The sequence below is a fragment of the Protopterus annectens genome, chromosome 9.part0, assembly GCF_019279795.1.
Source record: "Protopterus annectens isolate FY-2018-M chromosome 9.part0, PAN1.0, whole genome shotgun sequence".
NCBI lineage: Eukaryota > Metazoa > Chordata > Ceratodontiformes > Protopteridae > Protopterus > Protopterus annectens.
The window spans coordinates 706,057,403-706,084,802 of record NC_056743.1 but is presented as its reverse complement, the minus strand read 5'-3'; the positions used below and the strand labels follow the sequence as shown (position 1 = coordinate 706,084,802).

At 37.2% G+C, this 27,400-nt stretch overlaps 1 protein-coding gene across 1 annotated transcript in view; it reads right to left on the bottom strand.

Moving 5' to 3' along the window:
* The window catches only part of LOC122811473 (H-2 class II histocompatibility antigen, E-S beta chain-like), a 354,402-nt gene that overhangs the window by 14,187 nt on the left and 312,815 nt on the right, over positions 1-27,400 (bottom strand). The window contains exon 4 of the mRNA XM_044083337.1: positions 22,654-22,767. Coding sequence (XP_043939272.1) covers positions 22,654-22,767 — 114 coding nt within the window. The remainder of the gene's footprint in view (positions 1-22,653; positions 22,768-27,400) is intronic.

Below are 27,400 nucleotides of genomic sequence, written 5' to 3'. Positions count from 1 at the left end.
AAGCTGAAACACAACGTTTGCTTGATATGTTTATGGCCAGGGGATATCCCATTGATTTTGTTTCCCAAATTAGGGACCAGGTTATTAGTGAATGGAGTTTCAGATTTAAATCAGTACTTAGGGCTACAGAGGTTAAGATTGACCAAGCCAAGGAGAGTGTAAGAGATTTTTCACATACAATGGTACTAACCCATGGTGAAACCTCTACCAGAGTTAAAAATATTATTAAAAACAATTGGACTACGTTTAAAGGGAACAAAGATTTACTGATGGTTATTGGTAATGAACCATCATTCATCTACAAGATCAACAGTAAACTTAAACATTTATTGGAAAATCCTAATTCGACCAACAAAGGAAGTATGAAAGGGACAATTAAGTGCGGGGCATGTGATTACTATAGGTATATTATTGATACCCCCATGGTTAAACTGGGACCATATAATATTGAGGTTACTTTTGGAACAGGTTCATGTACAACAACAGGCCTGGTTTATCTTGCTATATGTCAAGATTGTGGTTATTTCTATGTGGGGAAGATGGAAAGGAGACTGAATAGAAGGATTTATGAACACTGTTACAGTATCACAAAGAAGGATGAGAAAAATGCACTTCATAAGCATATTAGTATGAACCCTGCACATTCCTTTCATTTTGGTATCCTAGAAGTAGTTAGTAAAAATATTAGGGGTGGGGATTGGACTAACAAATTGCTTAGAGTAGAAGCAAGATGGTAGTTTAAATTGAACGCTACTGAAGCCCCAGGCATTAATGACCATATTAGCATTAAACCTGAATTAAAGGTCAGGGCATCTAAACTTTAAAACGTGTTACATTTCTCAATTTCTCCCTCAATTTTTATAGTTTTTAAATGGTTTACATATATGTTCTTTCTAAAAACAGGGTATGTTGGTTTAATGTTTTAATGTTTTTATAAATGGGCACTTTTTATAGTTAGGCATTTCCACTTTAAGAACTGATTAATGTTGATTAATTAAGACAACTATTTGTATAAAAGCGTAGCAAAGCAATGGTAAAATGTTCTGATGAAATCTGATGACGAAAGCACTTGACCTTTTATCTGGATTGTACTTCGACTGTATTGCCTTTGACTGTCTTTTGGATACTCGATTGGATTATTTTGTAATGAAACTTTTTTTCCTATTTGGGTTGTAGGATCATTGGCTACAGTGTGGTTGGTTCTTATTTTATTGGTGGCCTTTTCCACTCTTACACCCTGTTGTTGTTCTTAGATATCACTATAGTTGAACTAGGATGAACAATGATATTAAATATAAGATGGAAAGCAAATGTTTATAGGGTGATTGCATTATATGCTTATGTTACAAAAAAAAAGCAAAGAAAGACAATGTTCAAAGAAATTCTTGACAATGTCTGGGTAAATATGGATATTATACTGGTAGGAGACTTTAATTGTAACCTAAGAATAAGCAAAAAGATCAGCAGTGATGTTAAAGACTCATAAACTATATAGATGGGATAATAAGCATGGGACTTACAAAATAAATAAGATTAAGACTAAAATTGATGACTTTCTTCTATCAGATGGTTAAAAATTATACAGAAAGGGATAAGCAAGTCAGGATTCTCTGATCATATAACTATATGGATAAAAATACATGAAAAAGAAGAATATATAATAATAGGTAGAAGAATTAAAAGATTAAATGAAAGAGACTTAAAACAAGATAGTAAATAAATAAATAAATTATGGAAAGATCATATAGGCATGAGAACATTTTATGAAAACTGGACAAGTTGAAGGATAAGTTTTAAAAAAATGCATAAAAATATTTCTTGGAAGACTTAGAGGATAAGAGGACAAAAGGAAAATGGAATATAAAACCCTAAGTCAAGTTATATTTAGAGAATTATTGCAAGACAAATGGACATTTAATGAAGAGGAAAAGGAATTATATGAAATAAATAAAAAATAATTAATAATCTGTTATACAAACAAAGATATTGCCTACAAGGAAAAAAAAGAAGTAGCACCTTATTTAAACAAATTAATGAAAGAAAATAAAAAAGTAATAAGAAAATTGAAAAATTACATACACACACACACACACACACACACATATATATATATATAGTGTGTGTGTGTTTATTACTCTTTAATTTTCAGTTCATGTGTTTCCATGTTTTGCAAAAATTGACTTTTATTCATGCTTCTAAGGAATGTATTTGTATGTATTTACAGGCAGAATGCATGCTTTGCAAGTTTTTATGTGTTTTTCAAATGATATTCTTGTAGTCAAACAATTGAGCATGTTGTATTTAGTTTTGATGGGGTTCCAGAATATTTTGTGTAACATTATTCATTCAATCCACTTTTTCAGTTGTGTTTTATAGTTTACAGTAGAATTTCGTCTACATTTAGAACTTGTGTATCATGGTCTCCCGTTCTTTCTGTACTATGTGGCACAAATAATTGGCTTAATTTGTAAGTAGACCTTGCAAACTGTAAACATGAAGAGACTGAAGAAAGTTCTACTTCAGCATAATAAAAGGTAAATCTGAAGTACATTTGGAGTGAGAGATTGATCTAATGAGGATACGTGAACCACAAGGTAATAACAATTAGGAACATATCAGCAAGAAAAGAACATGGTTTCAGAATAAATCATTTAGGACTGTATATGATATTTATTACAAAAGGTAAAAAAATGTAGGATTGTAGGAGGGCTACAGAGATCATTATACCACTTTCCATAGGATCATAGGATACAGATAAGGTCATACTTTAGATTATGTTGTTTAGCCTAAAGAGAAAACATTTTTGGAGGAGTATGCAGACCATAATGATTAAGATGATAACATTAGTATGGGTATTCTTTTTTTTTCCATTATTCCTGGCTTCTTCCTTCTTAATGCCACTTACCCACACCAGACACCTAATCATATGGTAAGTTCATGCTGCCTTGTTTCCAAAAAAGTGAACATGGCTAGATGCACCATCCTTTCCTTTTTCTGTAAACTGTCATCCCTTTGGCCACTGTATCCTTTTTTCTTGCTAGTATGTCTTTAGCTCTGTAAGGCCTCCAAAGTGTGACTGTATAAGTTTGTTTGTATGATTTCCTCAGATGCCCAAAACCAGGCACGTGATATAGTATCCTAGTCATCTTTGCCACAGCCTATTTATACTGTTCTGCGTGATCAGGGCTTCTGGTGATGATCACTCCCACTTCCTTTTATTTTCAGTCTTCAATAGAGAAGCTCCCCTAGAATGCAGTTTGTTACTCTAGTTCTAGATCGCCCCCTCCCACCACCATCACCACCACCACCAAAGTTCATAACTTTACACTTCTTTACATTAAATCTTAGTTGTTATTTCTCTTTCCACTTTTCTAGCTTTTCCTAGTTCTACTGAAGGATAATCCCACTATGTCTGAATATTGCACTGGTTGAGATATCATGAGGCAGTACACTGAGCCTGGTCTCCTCTATCCTAGTTTTATCTCAGACTGAGCACAACTATCCTTAATGAGGACACCTGCAACATCCCATTAGATAATATTTATTTTTGTACCTATTAACAGTCCCTAACCACCACCATCTGTCTCCTTTCAGTTATTCCCTGGGTATTTTCTCCATGTTCTAAATCTTCACTATTAAGTTCCTATGTAGCACAGTGTCAAAAGAAACTGTTAAAGCATGTAAGTTTCAGAAAGAAAACCAACCAAATTGGGTGACCCAGCTTTGATACTACATAACAGCATTTATGAAAAATATATAGCTTTAACATTTTTCAAAGTAAATTAGCTTAATAGATTTGGTCGTGTACATTGCTGGAAGCAAACCAAATCCCCAAAATAAGAAGAAAGCCAAGGTGTCAATACCAAGGATTTGGTGTTGTTATGCAATAAAAACATTAGACTGCACCTTGGCTGTTTTCTTTCATGTTAGGAAACTGTCAAATGCATATTTATTCATGTCTATGGTTTCCATTGGATTTGCCTTGACTAGCTAAGTTCTATGCAGGATGATGTAAGAAAGGAAGAAAAAGTGAAGGAAGGATGGGAGAATTTATAGAAATGTATTAGAGAATTTAGAAAATAATACAAGAGAATATTATGATATGGAAAAAGAATTTAAGAAAAAAATAAGGTATTACTATTTAGGCAGAGAAATATTATTCACATGAAAGAAGGAAAGAAGCATCTGAATATTGTTAAAATAGTAAAGGAGGATATTAGTATAATGAGAGAAATTAAACTTGTAAAAGGAGAGGTAAAAGAGCACAAAAGCAAATCATGTGTATTGTAGTACAGTGTGCGGAAATAAGATATATTGGAAAGTAAAAAGAAATCCAGAGCAAGTTAAGGAAGAATTTGAACAAGAAATTAATATTAGTGAATTGGATTAAGTACTTAGGATAGTAAATGTTGATTCAGTATCAGGCCCAGTTGGTCGGTACAGAATGTACAAGAAATTAATGAGTTGGCAAAGATAGTGTTTTATAAGTGGACTGAATGAATGGTTGAAGGAAGGATTTCTTTATGAAGAGTTGTGTAGTGGGATGTTAAAATTTATGTGAAAGAAAATGAGAAGAATGAAATAAAAAATAGAGATCCATCCATTAAGTAACACAGCTTAAAATGTTTATGAGAACAATACAGAGGAGAATGTAAGGAAAGATAAGGGATAATATGGAAGAAAATATATATAGTATAAAAGGGAATGAATGTCAATAATTGTTATTGATTGTGAGGGAAATCATGGATGATATTATAAGAAAAAGGGAGAATATGTAACTTATGGCAGGATATAAGCAATGTGTGTGATACAGGAGGACATGATGCTTTGTGGGATGTCCAGGAGAAGTATGGAACAGTTAATAGAATTATGAGAGTGTGTATGTCAGCATATCAAAATAACAGAGTGAGAGTGTTAGTGAATGAGTGACTGCGTAAAGAAATATGCATGAAGTTTGGTATAAGGCAAGGATGTCCCATAAGTGGAATATTGTTTGCATTGGTAATGAATGCAATAGTAAAGTAGCTTATAAAATGAAAGATGCAAGATATGTGATGCAAAAGGAGGTATTATTCCAGTAGTTTTGGCATACGCTGACAATATACTTGCAATTGGTAAGAACAAAATATGGATGAGGGAAGTTTTGGTTTGTCTGAATGGATCTTTAAAGAAAATGGGAATGATTTTGAATAAAAAAAATAAAGGTTTTGGGTGATGTGGTGGAAAATGGGGAAGGGTATGTATATTTTTAATGAATGAAATGTCTTTATCAGGAATAAAATTTTAGAAACATGATATGGTTATTATACAATGGGTGGGTTTGATAAAAGAAATGAAAAAAAAATATGTCTTCTGTGGAAGAAGTATAGATTGGCATTCAGGAAAATAGTATATATGTCAAATCTTTATATGATCCCAGAAAAATATGAAATGGAAATTATGGTATTTTCTTTCATACTGGATTCAAGATTGAACCCAGTTTAAAGAGGTGTGTTGCATATGAATGAAGATGAAAGGAGATTGGTGTTACTCAATCCAGTTATTTATTCTGTTTCTTTAAATGTGTATGGAGTATTAAAGTGAGTATAGGAAGAGCATAAGTATTTAATAGTGAGAATTTTTAAATATAAGTACAAAAAAAATTCCGGAAGATGGTGAGAATATGAAAAAGAGACAAAGAATATGTAAATGGAAAATTAAAAATTATCAAGAAAAAAACAGACATGGAAAATAAAAATTGATGATATTGATAAAGATACAAGGGTTTTGTATAATAATGTCATGAAACAATATTATGTAAATCCATGGGAAAATATACCAGAAGAAGTGATTAAAGCCATTAAAGTAAAGAAAAAGTGGTGTACTAAGACAGTAGAGTGTCGGGATTTCCTATGGAGACTGGCATCAAATAAGTTACCAGTAAAAGGGAATGTGCCACGTAAAAAGAGGTTGAAAGGGTATGTTTATATTATGGGGCAGAAGAAACAACAAAGCATGTTTTTTAGAAATGTAAAAGTGTGAAGAAACTCCTGAAAAAGTTGTCTAAAAACAATTTTTTGAGAATAATGACATAAACAATATAGATATGAATAGGATTATATGTGGATACTATAAGAATAAGAAGAAAGAATATGTGAAAAGGGTAGATAAGAATTTATTTTATCTAATATGGGTTGTTTGAAATGAAAGACTGAAAGACAGAATCAAATCTTGTTTAATGGAAACTGGATTTTGGTAGATATATTGTGGAAAATCAGATTATGGCTGTGGAAGAAGGAGGAGTGGGGATCAGTTACAGAGGGATAACAATTGAAGATGTTATCAGAAAAATAATAAATAGCAAAAAAATTAAAATGTGTATTATGTGCCTGTAACTGTGTACATTTTATAAATATGTAAATAACGTGTTTTACATATTTGCATTTTGTAAATATGTAAATAATGTTTTATGTTGTGTTAAATAAAGGACCCTTTCTTTTTTTAATAGGCACCACGAGGTCTTCTACAGCAATCCAAATTATCCCCAACTGAAGAAGATGGGGCATCCATTTAATGTGTCATCCAAAAGATGACACACTCAGGAGTGCAGCTTTCTGGTGTCTTCAATCCATTGATCCGGTGTGAGAAAAGGACACAGAGCATTATGCACCAAAGGTGAGTGTGCTACCTGTTCAGCCAGATTTTTCCTAGTCTGATTATGCTAATTAAGGGCAGTAAAAATACCTCTGGATATTTGGACCTTATAAATGAGTGTTGCTCCTAGTGGTTTATTAGCTTTATGATACAGACTTTCTGCACATACATAAAATATCATATCTTAACTAAAAATATGTTTAATATATTCAGATCTTTACGTATAATTTTGCTTCTTATTTACTCTTTACCTAAATAATAGAACACCTTAAATTGTTCTATTGCAGAGGGCATTCTCATGATCTACCTCATACTCAGTAAAAGATTATTAACTTTAGCCCTTTAATGAATTGATGCTATTATGGCTTGCATATGTGAGCTGGCAGTTAGTGCAGATGACTAAGACTATGGGCTACTAACAAGTTACTTAGCTGCTTTCTGTGTTGCAGGGTTTGATTCCATTTGACTACATTTACCTGTTATATGATCTTGAGCATTCACTTAACCAAACAGTGCTTTGGGACAATTTGGAATTTGGCTAGGTTGTTTAACAGTCTCTTGGACTGCATGCCCAGTAACAACCTATGAGCATCATAATTATCACAAATACTGGTTTGGTATTATTTGCATTCTTTGTTTAAAAGACTTCTCTGTTTTTATTATCCGGGTGTCATCTTGTCCTCTGTGCACACATTGAACAAACATGGATCAAGGATTGAACCCAGGGACATTCCTTGTGTCATGCTCTGCTTTATATTTGTTTAGTTTCTGAGTTGTATTGCCCATAATCAAGTCTGTATTCAATTATTATTCAGTTTTTCAAAAATGTTGATAACTTATAAGTTCCTCAAACTGACCATTAACTTTCCATGAAGTCATTTATGGTATTTTCTCAAATCAAGGTTTACAGATGCTATACCAGATTATTTTCCCATAGCCACCTTGACTTATATATACACAATGCTGTTAAACTAGATTTTGTCATAAAACCACAGCTTTACACCTGTCAAATAGTACCTCTTAGATATCTGAAGTTTTGTTAGTGATAACACATTAGACTGTCAACCAACACTTTCTCCATCTCTTACAAATCATTACTAGATGTTCCATCAATGCCATATGACTTCCATTGTTTAATCTACTGGCTGATAACAGGGAACATTTGGCCTTGTATAAGTGTGGGCCATGAATGACAAACAATATCATTACATGAAATCTTGTTTTCAGTCACATTTCCCATCTTTTATGGCTGGGCCCAAGCAAATAATATGTTTGTAGAAAATTGAAGTAAATTATCTTGCTATTCCCCCTTTAAATATGTCTTTTAGCAGTAAAACATGACTCAGCAACACTTCTCTGTACATAATTTTGAAAAAAGTAACATTTGCAGAAATATGAAAAGGTAAACAAGGCAAAGTCACATACCTGAGAAATCAGAAATGCCATGTTTGAGATCATGGTGAAGCCAACATTGTTTACAATGCATGCTTGATGAGCCCTGACACTTGCTACCTATGAATGAAGTTGGGTTTGACACTTACTTCCTATGTATAAGGTTAGGCCAGTGTTTGTGACAAGGAGCTTCTCGCTGTGGTCTGAGTACAGACCTGTGGCCGGACTGTGGCAGGACTCTGTCAGATTGAAGTACAAGCAGCTGTGCTAATCATTAATTGTGACTGAGTATCAACGGTATACTTATAATAAGTTTAAAAGTTATGCAGAATTATTTAATGAATGCAACTGTTAGTACTGAAACAGAGACATTTTTTACCTCAGCTCCTATACTGACCTTGGTGCTCTCTTAGGCACGCTAGTCTGCCCCTGTCCATCTGCCTGCTCCTTTTGATCTCTGCAGTGGTTGGAGCTATAAAAATGGCATAATGAAAAATTCAATGGTGGCATGCAGTGGCATATTATTTGGATACAGAAAAAATGTTATACTTAGGCTGTTCAAGTGGCATAATGGGATAAAAGCTCTGACTATGTCCCAGCATAAATGAGTTCAGTTAGCAGCTTGGGGGACGGATGAAGAGGTGGACATGCTAGTTACCATCCCAGGAGGAGCAGCTTTGTGGGTGTCTCCTGTGACAATCCTGAGTGGAGTCTCAGGATGAGGCAGGAATGAAGAGACAAGAGTAGGTCTAAAGAATTAAGAAAACCTGGATTGGAAGTTGGACAGCACGAGCAACCCCAAGGATGTCCTTCAGATCTTATACTGACCCCGCCTAAATTGGGGGCATTGGACCTGGGGTTGATTGGAGTGGTAGTGGAATCAGCATGGACACAGAGCAGTGAAACTGCCATTTGTATGAAAGAAGGAGAGATACAGAAATTAAAAATATATTATACTTCCAGTACTGAGGTGGTGACTGCACCTTAACTTCATCCTCTTATTGGAAAGCAGGTCAGGCTTACATTGACTCATGTCACTGTGTCAGTGATGGTACTGTTCCTCCATGTGCAGGATGCCAGCCGTGTGGGTGACAACCTTGGCTAAGCTATTCTAGTTATCAGCTTTATACTGTGGCTCAGTATAGCTCTCTTGCAGAAACCTCCCACTGCACTGCTTATGGAGGATGTCCAGAAAAACCTTGGGCTCCTCCTCACGCTACCACTGTGTTCCAAAAGAAGCACTACCCTCTTCTTCTCCAACCATAAGGTCTCAACTTGAAAGATCTTGGGAAAAATGGCAAAGAATTGGTGTCCAAAACAGTTCTTGTGTGTCCCATCCTCTGTGCAATGATGAACATCAACAGCCATCAAGTTTGAAAGATGAATGAGAAAATATGAACATATGTAATGGCACTTTAAGGAGTAAGACAAGACATGGCAGTCCTCCATCCCTGTGTATGTTGCTGAGAATGCATGCTTTTAAGTGATCCTCCTATAGATGGTTAATTATTAGGCGGCAGTTCCCACAACCCTAAACTAATGGGCTAATTGCACATATGCGAAGCCTACCACAGGAGATTAGGTATATGTATGGCATCATGGGGTAATCGCCACAAAGTTTATCAGGTTTGCTCATTGTGCAGATTGAGTAATTCAGAAACAATAATGAGATGAATCCTAATCAGCATAATCATCACACCCAGAGGGCAGTTTTTACATGATACAAGCTCAAGATTGTTTTTCATCATGCTGTGAAAGAAAACTTTGCTACTCTGTGTTTGAATCCTGTGATTGCTGACATTTTTGTTTCTGACTCAAGATATCAGCTTCCATAAGGTAAATGCTAGTTTTACTTGCCTACTTATTTGTCCAAGGTAGCTTCTATAAAACTGGTCTGAATAGTGGACTGGATTTAAAAAGATATAAAAACGCGTTTTTCTTTTTCAGTTCAGGATGATGTAGGAAAGGAAGAGAAAGTGAAGGATGGGAGAATTTATAGAAATGTATTAGAGAATTTACAGAATAATACAAGATTTGAAAGGAAGAATGATGTGTGAAGGGCCCCGATTGTTAGCTTGAATGTAGAGAGTATGCCAGGATGGATCAAATAATTCTGTTATGAAACAAAATAGTCCAATGTGAACAGTGGGAATGTTAATCTTAGTGCAGTGCAGTGATATTTATTGGTAGGTAAATGGTGAAAGTACAGATTCCTTTTAGGAGTTTGCAAAGAGTTTACATTAGCCATTGAAGCAACAGAGATTATTGTTAAGCCATGTTCAGCATGTGTTACAAAATCTCCTTTAAATCTTTGTACATTATAAGATGCAGCTTATCAAAATAGCTTACTATGATAGCATCCTAAGGTAAGCAAAGTCATTAATACAAGAGTAACACTGTGTATTGTGACTGTCATGATGAAATCTGTTTTTACAGAAGTCCTAGTTCAGATGCACACTTTACACAAATGCTTTCTGTTCCTTTGAGTGAAATACATATGTATATATCTATATATATACCTATATATATATATATATATATATATATATATATATATATATATATATATATATATATATATATATACATTCATGCATGCATGCTATTCTTCTCAAAGTGCTCCTTGCTGAAAAAAACAAAAATTTAAACAGCTAGCCCATGACCATGACTTTGTCCAAGTGCTGCATCACTGTCTATATTTTTTTATCCTGTGAACATTTACATCGAGAGCACCTATGCCCAAGTAAAACTTTGTCATTGGGTACCCTTAATCTCTACAGCTTTCATTTTCATGAAATCCCCAGTTAATCCTATTAAACTGATGGTTAATAGCAGTTGCAATGAATTAAAATGATATCACCATATCTGCAAGAATATTTTGAAAATAATGTGAGGTACATATTACCGTGTGGTATCATCTAGAACTCTACATATGTGGATGAAAAAATCTGTCACTGATACTTGACACCTAACTTCTATGGCTTTAGAGTAGCCATATAAATACTGTACAGTAGCAGCATGACAGGTAAGGCTGGTTATTGCACATGAACTAAAATTGTCACTCTTTATGTATATTACATAAAGAAAGTAACAGGCAATTGCACTTCAATGTGACTATATAACTAAGTAAATAAATAAATATTGCACATTCCAAACAAAACACTCTTATTAAGTTAATTTGTGGTGGAGTCACTAGGGCTGATGTCCGAGTTAATAAGTTTCATCACTGTTGGGTAGAAGCTGTTAATGAATCTGGAGGTCCCACAGCGAATACTGCGGTACCTCCTGCCAGATGACAGTTGAGTAAACCAGATGTGTGCAGGGTGCGAGGAATCATTAAGTATTTTGTGGACTCTTTTAAGGCTCCTTGCTATGAATAACTCTTGGAGTAATGGCAGACTGGTGCCCATGATTTTCTCAGCAACTGTCACCGCTCTTTCAGCTACTGTACAGTTCCCAAACCAAACTGTGACGTTACAGTTGAGAATGCTCTCAACAGATCTTCTGTAAAAGGTGGAGGGAACAGTAAGTGGGAGCTTTTCTCTTCTGAGCTTTCTCAGAAAGTGAAGACATTGATGGGCCTTTTAGATCAACTGACCAGTATTCACAGTCCTCTAAAATGCACACACCTAGAAATGTTGTAGTTTTAACCCTTTCCACCTCTTCACAGTTAATCCTGAGTGATGAGCGGGCAGATGACATTTCCCTGAAGTTAGTGATGATTTCCTTTGTTTTGCTGACATTCTGGTCTGGGCTGTTTCAAACACACCAGTCAATCAGGAGTTTACCTAGTAATAGTAGTAGCAGTAGTAGTTGACCTAGTAATAGTAGTAGTAGTAGTATTTGACCTAGTAATAGTAGTAGTAGTAGTAGTATTTGACCTAGTAATAGTAGTAGTAGTAGTAGTATTTGACCTAGTAATAGTAGTAGTAGTAGTAGTATTTGACCTAGTAATAGTAGTAGTAGTAGTAGTATTTGACCTAGTAATAGTAGTAGTAGTAGTAGTATTTGACCTAGTAATAGTAGTAGTAGTAGTATTTGACCTAGTAATAGTAGTAGTAGTAGTAGTATTTGACCTAGTAATAGTAGTAGTAGTAGTAGTATTTGACCTAGTAATAGTAGTAGTAGTAGTATTTGACCTAGTAATAGTAGTAGTAGTAGTAGTATTTGACCTAGTAATAGTAGTAGTAGTAGTAGTATTTGACCTAGTAATAGTAGTAGTAGTAGTAGTAGTATTTGACCTAGTAATAGTAGTAGAAGCAACAAGTCTTAATAGAAAAGAATTTAAAATCATACATAAATATGTTACCAATATATGTAACCCCATATGAACTGCAGAAGGAGGCAGTTATATGTACATTGCAGTTGTTGAGAATAGCACTGTTGGCAAACACAAAAGCTAAAACAACACTAATCTCATAAAATTAAAGCATACCCTGATTTAGGAATAAATCCATTTCCTATCTTGGCATTAGAAACATAAAAGACCTGAAGAAATTAAGGTGGAAAACACTGTGTTTCCTTTGGGAAAGGGAATTATGATCCATTCTACCATGGGTCATAAATAAATCCAGCTGTGATAGAGTGATTATAAATATTACTTGTGTCCGGTGTAAAGAGAGAGAGAGAGAGACTTGAAGGTCTGACTGCAACCAAGATAATCTGGGATTGATTAGCTACCCAAGTGCAGCAGAAGCCAAAAGTAGAGGGTACTGGTTAAATTACTGTTTTGTGCACCTTACTTTTCATCTTCTTTGGCATTCTTCTGTCATACATTACCCCTGGCACTCTATGCCAGTTGGCTGCAGCCCCTCTGATTCTAGTTTTGACCTCCGCATTCAGACTTCCCTTCTCCTCAACCATCCCACCCAGATACCTGAAGCTGTTAACCTGTTCTATTATTTTCCCTTCTATCTCAGTTCTCAGATTCTTCTGATTTCCCCATTTGCTGCCACTGCAACTCTAATCTCTGCCCTGTTTCTACACATGTGCTTTCAGTTTTGCACTCTATTCCTCTATCCTTTATTGAAGTCCTTGGTCAGAGTCTGCCTGTAATGCCACATCATCTGCATGCAGCAACTTTGATGATCTGTCCATTCTGGCCTGTTTGCTAATGTAGTCCATCACCATTAAGAACAGCAGTAGGGTCAGAGTTGAAACCTGATGCAAACCCCTCCTACTGGGAACCCCTCTCTGAACACTGTTCATTCTTGAGTCATTAGGTTTTTGTACATAGCCTGCACTAATTCTATCAATTTTTCTGAGACTTTGAACAGGACTGCCCAAATCAGCTTTCTTGGGACCTTGTCATATGCATTCTCTTTTCTCATCTCTAGATTCCCTTCACCCATCTGTCTCACTGCAAACATCTGGTCAGTTATGCTGCATCCTGATCTGAATCCAAACTGCTCATCTCCCATCTTACTTTCTACTCCTCTTCATATTCACTTATCAGTCACCCTCTCCAGGACCTTCATGCAGTATAACAGGAGTTTGATCCCTCTATGCTGCCACAGCTGTGAACATTCCCTTTGTTATTGTACACTGGCACTAGTATACTTATTCTCCAGTTATCAGGGATACGCCTTTCTTGCCATATTATGAATACCCTCAGGAGCCATTTTTCCCCTGTCTCACCCAACACCTTTATCATATCTGCTGACCTCATCTGAGGTTGCTGCTTTCCCTGATTTCATTTTCCTGAGTGCTGTTCTTAAGTCTTTTAGGATGGGCTCCTCCTCTTCTTTCATTATAGGCTGTGTCTGGGGGAGTACAGCTTCTGAGTGGTTTTCTTCTTTGTAAATTATAGGTCCTTTCTTAAAGGATTACCTAGGTATGCTTGTGTTACTTGAGGCTGTTTTGTACACTGATATTTCATTTCAGTCTGATATTTATACTGTCATAGGTAATGTTCAGCAGACATGCAGTATAATGTATTGCACAAATATTTATTTTTTTCATATTATAACATTTAATTGGTATTTATGTTTCATAGAATTCTTCTGGTACAATAAGTTATTTGATATGTCTCAAAGAGTTTTTGTCATTTAAATTGTTATAGCTATAGAATTACATAGTTGGTTGTAACATGACATATGACTGCTTTTAAATCTGGCCTTGTTGATTGAGTAAAACTAGTTAAAAAAAAGAATTCTAGATGCAAGTAAAGCATTTTGATCTTGGGCAAGCAGGAAAGTGGTTGCACTAAAGACTTCTATCAGCTAATCCATGATCATATATTCAATGATCACCCAGTGCAGAACCCTTGATCCATTTCGTCAATTTTAACTACCACCCATCGGTCTCTGAAACTCAAAACATAACCATATCCTTTATGTTTTTGTAGCTACTGTTTAGCCATATATTGTCATAAGAAATGAAATATACCAGCTACTACACCATCTTGCAAAGAATGATGGCCAGGGGCTAATAGTCTTAAGCCCAAGCTTATTAAAGTGTTTAGTTTTTTTTTTTGAATGGTGATTGATAAAGAAGGCAAAAAAATAATCTGTACCTGGTTTAGAATGCATATAATTCCTATGACAGATGTAACAAAGGAGGTGAAGGTCACAGCTGTCCTGTCTGGCTTGGAAAAACATGTGTTACACTGCTTGTTACATTCCCTGTTTCTGGTCATTTACTATTACTGTGAGGATCTGTGTGTCTCTAGCCATACTGCTGGCCACTGTTTGAATTCTCAACATGTGCTGCTGTCATGTACTCTTACGTTTGTTAACACGCTATTTTAAAGCTTGACCCAGTTGGCCTGGTACCGTTGGTGCTGCTGGGTTAGTGTGGATTCCCTCTGTTTGCTAGTTATGTGTTAACAGTCCACTTTAGCCCCCCTATATGATTTTAGTGGACTGTCTCCTTCTAAAGATGTTTTTTTTCTACATGTGAATATCTGGCTATATTGCTGGCCTTCATGTCAATTTCTGTCAGCAGTTGCAGAGGAGAAGAGCCCAGCATTACATAGTGCAAAGCTGGAAAGTTCTGGGTAGAGCTGTTAAAGTGATTGAGTACATCTTCATATGTATGTCTGTACTGAGTGCAGTAATTGCTGATTGTGTTCATTGACCAGTTTGGCAAAGCTGCTCAGAGTTTGGCATTCTTAGCCAGAGATCTTCAGTGCATCTAGGAGAATCTGAGGCATCCACTGAAATCTAAAAATAAGTAGAATTTAAGCCAGTTTTTTGTACCTGTGTACTTTATTTCACTGTACTGTTGCTTTATTTTATACTGTTTTTGCTGCTGTGTCTGCTTTATCCTGCACTTGTATTTTTTGCTTAATCTGTCTTAAATTGCATGGGCTACATTCAGACGTGTTGAATCTAGACTGTTTGGTATCACTAGTGCACAAAAAACAGCCATCTTACAATAAGAGGGCCCCCTCTGCACCCTTGTGGCAGAAGTTTGTAGCACAGAACCCATCTGAGTTAGGGACTGCTGGAACAAAACCTCTCTGAGGGGCTTTCCTATTGGCAGATTGTGGTAGAACTGTTTAAACTCGCTTGTATTTACACGCCTCATTTACACTGAGCTGCACACCACACAATGATGGTTAGCACTGCTTAGCACTAGTTAGTATCAGTTAGCACTGTCTTGCATAGATGCAAAGGCTTAGAAAGACAATTTTTACTAGATAACTGCTAAGGAACCCTCCTAGGCTTCCCCGCTACTCAGTGCAAAACACAGTTGTGCACTGCTGCCTGGAGAGCAACTCATCTGTGCATTTTGAGGCATTGACACAGGTTCCTACCTCTAACCTCCCATAGATTAGCTGATTTTACTAGTCATAGCCCACTCCCCACCACTTATTATAGTATACAGCTGACATAATGGATTGACAGTTTCTCACAGTTTCTCCAGCCAGCCTGATTGACATTGGCATTCTGAGGCAATGTAGTAATTGCCTCATGTACACTGACAACCAATTACTCCTAAAACATACAAATACAATATGTGAGAGATGTACCTATACTATGAATTTTAAATCAATGCTCTGTCACTTTCTCTCACTTAACAGAAAAACAGATATCAAACAGGTAGTCAGCACACACCTTTCACATCCTCCACAAACCAAGCTCACAACACATAGACCCACATATGCGGAGGTACTCACTAGAAATATACCGAAAGAGCAGAAACTTCCCAAAAGTAACCCTATCTCACACAATACAAACCTAACAGTATCCACTACACATAAAATCATGCACATATCCATATTTCAGCCAATAATGCCTAAGGCAAAACATCTCCAAACCAAATGTGTTAGTCATAGGCGATTCCATAGTGAGATACACAGATGTCCCCCTCACCAAGCTGAACAAGGAGAAGGTCATGATCAGCTTCCTGTCAGGTGCCAGGATCCACCAAATCATGCATGCACTCAAGTCTCTCGACAATAAGAACTGTTATGACTCTGTCATGGTCCATGTTGGAGGAAATGACTTCAGATGTACCTCACTGGACTACATGAAGAGAGACATGACTGACCTCTCAGATTATGTGTCCCAGGCAGGTATGCCCCTAGCTCTAAGTAGCATTCTACCTTCACCCAGGATGGTACCTCAATACAAACAAAAATAACTGACTTCAACAATTGGCTTAGCTTCTGGTGTCAAGTCATGGGGGATCCAGTATCTGTCATCCTAGGATGATATGGTCGACAGACCATGCTGGTTTGCCAGAGATGTTCTTCACCTGTCACCTCTTGTCTTCCAGTTACTAGCAAAGGTACTTGCCTCCCCCATAGTGCCTTTTTTAGGCAATGTCATAAGAACAAAATTCCCAATGTAAAACAATCCTCTAGAGACAAACATGCTACTTAATGTTATGAGTCTAAAATGTCTGTGCAGTCACATAGACATGGCTCAAGGCTGCAGAGAGTACCCGGGCCATACAAGGCTACAATGCCTTCTACATGTTCAGATCTCAAAATGAACATTAATCCACCTTTAGACAATAGAGCCGAAATACTTATCTCTAAATTTCTGGTCAACTCTTGCAAAGCCATAAATGTTATTTGTCTATACCTGCCTCCAGGAAACAACATTAATACCCTTGAAAATATCCTTAATTGGCTTTCTATTAATCTCCAACAAGAAACCATAATCCTAGGAGACTTTAATATCGACTGGCAGTCTTGTAGTAATACACACCCCACCACCCATATTAACTTATACGGCTTCTCACAAACTATTAGCTCCCCTACAAGAACTAATAAACCCAACAACAAAGAAAGTACCTTGGACTAGATACTTACTAATAATCCTCATCAAACTTACAAAGTAGGAACCCTCCCAGATGATGTAAGTGACCACTCCCTAACCTATATTATTAGATATAAAACTAACCTAACTCACCCTAACACTGTCAGAACAGTACGCAACAAAAAGCAATTTAACCTTGAACTCTTCCAGACAGAACTTAATCAATGTAATTTGTCACCACTAAAATCTCTCCAACTTGAAGCAGTAGCCTATTTCAATACCACATTCTTAGCCATCCTGAACCACCATGCCCCAGTACGCTCTGTTAGATCTAAAGCTAAACCAGCCCCCTGGCTCTCTAATACTGCTAGGCAAAAAATCCTTCTGAGAAACAAATCCTGGACAAAATGGCGTACTACTAAAAATCCATTAGATCACCAAACCTTTAGGCAACTTAGAAATAATACTAAAAAAGCCATTGTGTTAGACAAAAGAACTTTTACCTCCAAGTGCAGCAGACCTATCAAAAGAAACCTCAAAAGTTTTGGAACAGCATTAACAAACTTCTTTACCCAGGACAATCTATCACTCCCAACCCATTAGGCTCCAACCCCGCGAATCCCACTCACACTACCAATGCCTTTAATTCTTTCTTCACCAATGCCATCCAAACTCTTGCTAGTCACCTATTTCCAGATACCTCAAACCTGCCTACTTCATCTTTAAATCCTCCCCATAATTTCAGTTACAACCAATGTCTACTTCCAGTATATGCTCCCTTCTTCAAAAGCTAAAACCTACCACCTCTTCAGCTGACCAACTCCCAGCAGAATACCTTCAAAAAGGAGCTAAATCCATTGCCTACCCCATATCCATTCTAATCAACAGAACCATAAGTGAAGGAAATATCCCATCCATCTGGAAAATTTCTCACATTATTCCAGTACACAAAGGTGGGAATAATAATGATTTCTCTAACTTTCGTCCTATAGCTTTGCTATCTCCTCTGGCAAAAATTATGGAAAAGAGTATCCATAAGCAACTTCTTAACCACCTTCTCCAAAACAACTGACTTGCCAACTGTCAACATGGCTTCAGACCTTACCACAGTACCACCACTGTCCTGCTATCATTCACAGATTGTAGTAACAAAAATCGTAACAAAGGTATTCTTTCCTCTGCAGTATTCATTGATTTATCCAAAGCTTTTGATATGGTTAATCATCAACTCTTTTTACATATAATGAAATCAAAATCACTTGATCCCTTAGCCATTAATTGGTTCAAATCTTACCTAGAAAACAGACAGCATGCTGTACTCTGGCACAACAATCTTTCTAATCTCCTTCCCATCTTCCTTAATATCCCTCAGGGCTCCATATTAGGTCCACTCCTATTTTCCATTTATATTAATGACCTTCAGTCAGCAATTCCACATACTACCTGCATTCAATATGCAGATGACTCTACTATTATCTGCTCAGCCACTTCTCAAACTGAACTACAGACCCTTACCCAGAAAGCATTCAATACTGTTGAACAATGGTTCACAAACCATTGCCTCCTCCTAAACCCCAAAAAAACTAAACTGCTACTCTTCTCACCAACCCGTAAGTCTACCCCCATACATTTCACACTCACATCTAACAATGGTACTGTTATTTCTCCCGACCAAACTACCAAACTCCTAGGAATAACAATAGACAATAACCTCAACTTTGATACTCATATTAACAGTACAATAAAAACAGTCAACAAGAAACTGGGATCCCTCTATAGAATCAAACCCTTTCTTATGCCAGTAGCCAGGACTGCTATAGCCAGAACTCACCTAATCTCTACTCTACTCTATGCTTCACCCATTTATACAAATCTTTCTAAAAACAACCTTAACAAACTGGCAGTGTCCTATAACAATATTGCCAGATTTGCTACTGCCTCTCCTTTCAGAACTCATCACTACCTTAATCTAAAACAACTTGATTGGCTAGAGTTTCTACACCATCTACAATTTCTACAGCTTGCTATAGCCCACAAGACCCTGTATCAACCCACCAATACTCCAATACTCTCAAGACTCTTTACCCCCTACAATAATCCTAAAAATTTACGCTCATCAAACAAACTACTGATTAACACTTGCAGATCCAACAACTCAGCAGGTGACTCCCTGTTCTCTAATACTGTTGGAAAGCTATGGAATTTACTACCCACTGAGCTCACAACTCTGTCTTCTCTTACACTTTTTAAAAAGAAACTCAAACTATATCTCAGTACACACTGGTTATGTTCCTGTACTAATCCTGACTAACTTTCTTACTTCTCACCAATGACTACCATACATCATCATAGTCTTACCCTTATAGAATCTTTTTACCATGAAACTGCTAATGAATTTTATAAATACATGTATATAACATCCTCTCATGAATGTTACCCTTGTTGTTTACTGTTCTTGCTATGCTCAGTTGGAGTATGGTAGTTAGTATTTTTCTAACAATGTTTAACTATTGCTATTTTTTTTGGAAAAAAAAAATGTTATTTGTTCAAACTACTACTACTACTGTCTATATTGTATTTTGTATCTATATTTACTGTTACTTCTTTCTATATTGTATTTTGTATGTGTCCTGGAGCTTTTCTTCCAGGGCCTCTACTGAAAATTGACATGTATCCAGTTAGACTAGCCCGGTCAACAAATGCAAAATAAAATAAATAAATAAATAAATAAATAAAACATGAAAGAACGAAATGAGGAGATGCATCCATCTTCATTAAACACAAATACACCTCAAGACTGGTTAAACTGTACAACTCCCTAGAGTTACTCCAAGTCTGACTAACTGTAGGAAACATATTCCTCCATGTCACTGTTAGCTATAGGTCCCCCACCATGAATCATGAAAACCACACTGCCTACCTGGACCTGCCTAAGTCACTCATAATACAGCCAAATACCCTGGTCATGGGGGATTTCAACTATCCTTCCATCGACTGGAAAACATATATGAGCACAAATACATTTCTCCCCTAATGTTCCTATACTTTGTTAACATAAATGCTCTGGAACAGATAGTCTGCACCCCCACAAGGGGCTCAAATGTTCTTCACTTAGTACTCACCAACATGGGGGAATCGCTGCACTATCCCATGTGTGGGCCTCCCTGGTAAGGTCCAATCATAAATTAACCTTGTTTGATGTAAAGATCATACCTGACCCACACTCAGGAGTAAAAAGGATGAAAATTTCTCCAAAGCAAACTATAGCCTCCTAAGTGATGGCATAAATAGTTTCAAATCCCCTGCCACCACTGACAGCAATGACTCCTATACAGAGGTATTCACAAATGCTCTGTACAAACACCTGTACAATTGTATAGACTCAGCTATACCTGAACAGATCAAAACAAGATCCTCACAAAAGAACAAGCCATCCTGGCATATATCGAGCATAAATAGGTTATACAACAAGAGGAAGAAACTGATGTTTAAGAACAACAGGAAACAATGTCAGCAGAGGAAGAACACTCTCCTCAGCTTGAACAAGCAAATTGGATGTCTTGTAAAGTCCTCTAAAGCTAATTACAAAGCTAAATTAGCATCCTTAGCTAAGGATAATCACACTGCATTCTTTAGCTATGTCCAAAATCTAAAAGGGAAGGCCCAGCCTTGTACCGAATTAGTAGTGGAGAGTACCACTCATACTGAACCTGAAGACATCGCCAACCTGCTAGCAGATTTGGTGAAAACTTCACCCCCTGTCCCCACCAAACATACCCCAAAGCACACCTGTCACCAGTCCTCTACCTAATATCTTCAAAGAGCAGGTCATAACCGCACTCTCAAAGGCCAAAAACACAGCCTCTATGGGACCGGGTAACATTCCAAGCTGCTTACTAAATGGAGTTTGCAGAACCACTGGGCACTCTCTTCAACCATGGTCAAAGTACTGGCTTTGTCCCAGCAGAGTGGAAAATAGCAACCATAATCTCCCTGCAGAAAGGGGGTTCATCGACCAAACCTGGGAACTATAGACCCCTTAGCCTAAACAGCCTTATCTGCAAGGCCATGGAGACAATTGTCATGGACCTTATCAACAAGAATATAGGAGACCTTCATCATTTTGACCCAACCCAGTATGGCTTCATTAAGGGCAGATCATGCTTTTTAAACCTGGTGGACTTCTTTGAGAATGTCACCAAAGCCCTGGATGAAGGCAAAACAGTGGATGAAGAACTATCTCAACTTAGTTAAGGCCTTTGACACAATCTCCCACTCAGGCATTATTGAAAACTTGGGGATTAACCCATATGTCACTGGATGGGTAACCAACTGGCTCACCAACAGAGCGCATAGAGTAAAAAATGGGATTCCACCTCTACAAATAGACCTGTTACCAGTGGTGTTGCACAAGGATCTGTGCTAGGCCCCCTACTGTTTGGAATCTACTTCCTAGAAGTCCAGGTGGAAATAGTGGCTTATCAAGTTTGCTGATGACTACAAAATGTGTGCAATCACTAAGCCCCCCCATGATGTCAACATACTACAAAAGGGGCTTACACAGACAAATGATCAGTGCCAAAACCATAGACTTAGATGTAAAGCAAAAAATGCATTATCATCCCCTTTGGCAAAGGAGAACTCCCTAATAATATTAATAATATCCCCCTAAGCTCAAATCTAGTGGTGAGATATTTGGGAATGCAGGTTGATAGAAACACATGACCTACATGGACAGACTGAAGGCCCTGTTACTGTACTCTGCATCATATAGACTACTTAGTGGTGACTTCTGCCCAACCTACAGAGCTATCTTGGACCCCGCTCTAATGGAAATACTGCACATCCACAAATGAAATGTAACAAGATTCACTAATTCTAGGGACTTTAACCTAGCCTGTGACATTAATGGGACATGCTGGAGAGACAGATATGTCTGCCAGAGATTGTCACTTCTCTGGAACAAACTCCCAATTCATGTAAAACAGAGCTCCTCAATGACTCTGTTTAAGTGAAACTTGGACAATTGGATGTGGAACTGTAAATTTACATTTGGGGGGGGGGCACCTATGCCCCTCTTGGACAGAGGCAGTCGGTGCTGATCATAGTCTTCCATTGCAAATATAGACTATACATCTTGGTCTATAAGGTAACAAGGGTATAATATGGCTAAGCTTGTAAAGGCCCTAGGGCCAATAACCTAGTGAACTCCGATGATCCTATGAAACTGTTAGGGTGGGTGGGACACTGTATAGGTATTCCTTGTACATTTCACAGTCCGTTCCTTTGACTACAGAACCCCTTTTTCAGATGTAAATGCTGAAAATTCCTTGTATACCATGAGTTATGCATCATTCTATGTGCATGTCCTCACACTTTTAAGTAAAAAAACTTCTAATGTAAAATTAATTCTTACCTTTCCTGTTTCTTAGATAAATGACCAAACCAACTATAATGAAGATTCCGCCAAGGACAAACCCTCCGGCTCCAGTGATGAGCTTGTTCTTTGCAGATGGAGACAGAGCTGGATCTATGAGGAAACAAAATGACAGCTACTGTGACTGGGTTGCTCTTTTAACATTCCCAGACAAGTCAGAAATAGCAGAACCACTAATTTTTACAACCTTTAAGCTCCTTCATTGGAACATCATTCCTATCTGCAAACCACCCTAAACAATACTCTTTGATACTTGTTACTTATGTGTTTTCTTTAGGTTAACAGTATCATTTGAGGGAGGGCAGTCTCCATACAGCACTAAACTCTACTATTATCATAACAAGTATTACAGATGATGACTGTGATGGGACTCTACATAATTTTGTTTTGACTGGCACCTTCTTAATTTTTCTCATAAAACTATATAACAGAGGCAGCATTCTAGGATGACATTGGCCAGTGCAACTGCTGCTGAGGCTATCACTGCTACACTGCCAGCTTTACTATCAAAACCAAGAATACAACAGCTAAAATAACACTTCTAAAACTAACATGTTATGGCAGGGAGATAATCACTATTTTAAGCAACCCATAGTCACTCCTCTGCCTCAGTCACAGAACCTTATAGAAGTCAGAGCATTCTGATACAATACAACACAAAACAGCAAAGATACTTATTTGCATTTGCAGTAAGTAGTTTTATAACCCTGTGCCTAGCTCACTCACACCTAAAGTTCTGATCACACTGATTTCTGTTTCATACTTGCACAGCAATTTGTGTGAACTTCCATATCCCATTCATATCTACAATGCTTTAAAGGTAGACTGCACACAAAATATTTTTTAGTGTAAATTAATTACAGTACTGAATTCAGTGTACTCAGTGCCACAATTAAGCTATTTAAATGCCAGAAAATGATTTTAACTTAACAAGTAATATAAAAAGCTGCTGTACTTATTCAGCTGAAAAGACTTTTTTCCATATTTAAATTTTCTTTTTCCATGAACTCCAGATAACAATTATACAAACTGTTGCAATCATTACTGTGACACCTCATCAACTGATTACTAGAAGGTGTTAATCAGTTAATTTGATAACCTTAAAAAAGTCTTTATAACAACAAAAATCAATGTTCAGAAAGACTTTCCTAATAGCTGCAAATAAATTCTTTCTTAATTTGTTTATGTGTCTGCTGGATCAGTGTGCTGCTCTGCTGGGCCATTTATAGGTTTAACATTAATGGAAGGAGCTACAGATAGAACATACACAAATGTTTAGTCTAAGGAGAAGAGCCAGGGTGAAGGAGGGAAGTAGGACACCTACCTTCTCTACCTTCTGGTAGAACATAGCATTCAACATTTAAACATGTGTAAGAAAATGTTGGCTTTGCAGACAAAGTTCTACAGTTTCAAATTCAACATTCTACCCCTTCTCCTCCAAAAACTGAACTACATCTATATTTGATCTATATCAATCTATTTACACACAAAAACCTATATGTGTGTGTGTGTGTGTGTGTGTGTGTGTGTGTGTGTGTGTGTGTGTGTGTGTGTGTGTATAAAGCACAGAGGATGCAAGGCTGTTGAACTGCTGTTTTTGCAATGAAAATACTGGGTAAGCTGTTGTAATACTATTTTATTGTGCTATTTGAACTCTTCATTGTTATTGTGAAGAGTGCAGCATCAAAGAATTTATTTTATTTATTTATTTTATTTATTTTACATTTGTTAACCGGGATAGTCCGACTGGATACATGTCCATTTACAGCGGAGGCCCGGGGAGAAAAGCTCCAAGCAAGACAATATGAGACATTTACAGAAATACCAAAACATAAGCATTTAAAGCAAGGTGAGGTTAGTCATTGCATGATATGTAAATAATAGCTTAAATTTAGTTAGTTTACTTAATAATTATACATGATGACAGTAAATTATTATAATAAGGAGTACTCAGATAACCAGGATCAAGGAGTAGTATATTCAGAGAGATAGCTAGCCAGGGTTAAAACAATGGCAGGTAATATCAGACCCCAGGTAGCCTTTTAGTTTAGTTTTAAATTGGTTTAATGAGGGGAGAGAGGTAATATCAGGAGGGAGTTTGTTCCAAGTTTTCCCTGCGGAGTTGGAAAGGAGAGAGTCACCAGCTGCGTTATTGGTTTTACTTGTTTGTATAAGGAGACGACTGGATGACCTCAGTGGTCGAGGGTTATTGCAAGGGGAGATCAATTTTTTGAGTGAGGGAGGGTATTCAGGGTTATATAAAATTTTGTGGGTCAGTACTAGTAGGTTATAAGAAATTAGTTTCGGTAGCTCAAGCCAGTTAAGCTGGGTTAAGTTGGTACAGTGGTGGGTTCTATATGGTAATCCAGTAACAAACCTAGCAATGTGATTATAACAAATAGTGAGCTTGTTCATGATCGTTTTATTAATATTATGTAGTAAGGGGGATGAGTACAGTAGGGTAGAGAGGAGATGGGTTTGGGCAATGGCAGATTTAGCTTGGGGGGTCAAGAAGCTTTTTATTCTATATAGCGAACCTAGTTTCTTATTGATTGATTTAATCATTAGGTTTACATGAGTATCAAATTTTAGATTGTTATCTATAGTTACCCCTAATAATTTTGTCGAGGGGTCCGGAGAGATTATTGTCCCGTCCTTTGCTTGGATTGTAAAGTTGAAGGGGCTTGACCTTTGTGTCGGTGAAAACAATAACATTTTTGTTTTTTTTGGATTAAGTATCAGACGACGACTAGAGAGCCAGTTTTCTACTTTGCTGAAAGTAGTTTGGGTTAAAGATTGTAACTCTATAGGGGATGTTCCAGAGCAAATCAGCGTGGAATCATCTGCATATTGAATGCAACTAGCATTTGATACAACTGTGTGCAGGTCATTGATGAAGATTGAGAATAATAGTGGTCCTAGGATGGATCCTTGTGGGACTCCTAGAGTATTGGGTTGAAAGTTAGAAAGTTTGGTCTGCCATAAAACTGCTTGTTTTCTACCATTTAAGTAGGATCTAAACCATTGAATAGCAGTAGTGTCCAGACCAAATGAATGCAATGTATCAATTAGTAGTTTATGGTCCACCATATCAAAGGCTTTGGACAGATCCAAGAATAGTGCTGAGGAGTAGGTATTTATGGTATTGGAGAAGACAAGAAGGGCTGAGGTAGTGCTATGGAGAGGTCGGAAACCATGCTGAGTGTCAGCTAATAGGTGATTGTCAAGTAAGTGTTGCATAAGCTGTTTCTGCACGCATTTTTCCATTATTTTTGCTAGGGGGGACAATATGGATATGGGCCTGTAGTTCGAGAGGTCTGTGGAAGTGCCACCTTTATAGAGAGGAATTACATAGGATACCTTCCAGATATCAGGGATATTGGCCTCTGTTAGGGTCCGATTAATGAGTATTGACACAGGGTAGGCAATGGCTTCAGCTGATTTTTGCAAGTATTCAGCTGGAAGTTGATCAGCTGAGAGTGAGGTAGGTTTTAGTTTTTTGAGTAATTTACAGATGAAAGAAGTTGCTACAGGCTGAAAGGTAAATTGGGGAATATTTTTATAGGTGGGAGTATCAAGGCTTTGAGAGTTAAGTGGTAGTTGATTAGACAGGGTTTGGATTGTCTCAGTAAAGAAGCAATTGAAACTATTTGAGATCATGTCCGATGGTTTATCTATGAGTGTAGCAGGGACAGGGGTAGTGGAGCGTCCTGGGTGACTTCTAACACCTGCTATGATGAATTTAAAAGCAAAAGCTTTAGTCCAAGAACACACAGACATTTGACTCTCATTGGGAGAGTGAGAGTTGTGTAGCCAAAAGTAGGAACTCTTGAAGGATATCATTCAGAAAGCTGACTTGAAGAAATCTGGGAGTAACAGGAGCTACCTGTGAGTTAACTTGAGGGATTATCAGAACTTGTTTGTGAAACAGCTTGAAATTATTGTGGATGTACCTGTGTTCAGAGTAGAACCAGAGACATGCCTGTATCTGATTTAAAATATGGAAGAGTGTTTAAGTAAGCAGTAAAAATGTATCTTCTTTTTTTTTGGTTGGGGTGAATAAAAAAGAAGTATGCTTAGTTTTGTATTTTCTCACTGTAAGTAAAGTCCACTAAAACTGAAGTGGGATCTCCTGTGTGGGTCGCATACTACAGAATGTTGATATAGTGTGTGTGTGTGTGTGTGTGTGTGTGTGTGTGTGTGTGTGTGTGTGTGTGTGTGTGTGTGTGTGTGTGTGTGTGTGTGTGTGTGTGTGTGTGTGGTGTGTGTGTGTGCGCGCACGCACGTGCATGTGTGTGTGCGTGCGTGCGTGCGTTCATGCATGTGTGTGTTAATGTGTCTGTGTATACAGTCTTTTTTACTGGAAGATTGCTCAGTGTGCCCACCACCATAGTGTTAAAAATATTTCTACTCAACATATCCCTAAATATCACACTCCAGAGACACACACACACACACTCACATACTCACTAATTCTTTTTGAAAAATCAATCTAAACTTTTGTTGATTAATATTTAATAATCAAACTTTTCTCTTATGTATCATCACCTTTGGCCCTAGTCAATGGAAGCTCATTTGGTTCTTTCAGCCTCTCATTAAGTGTTTTTTTTTCCACGTATTTTGAGCTATTTAAGTAGTCGCTTCCTAAATGTGTCTATGTTTCTTATGCTGTTGCAGGTACAGGATCCCTGGAATACTGAGTATTATGTGCAAAGTACTGCACTTC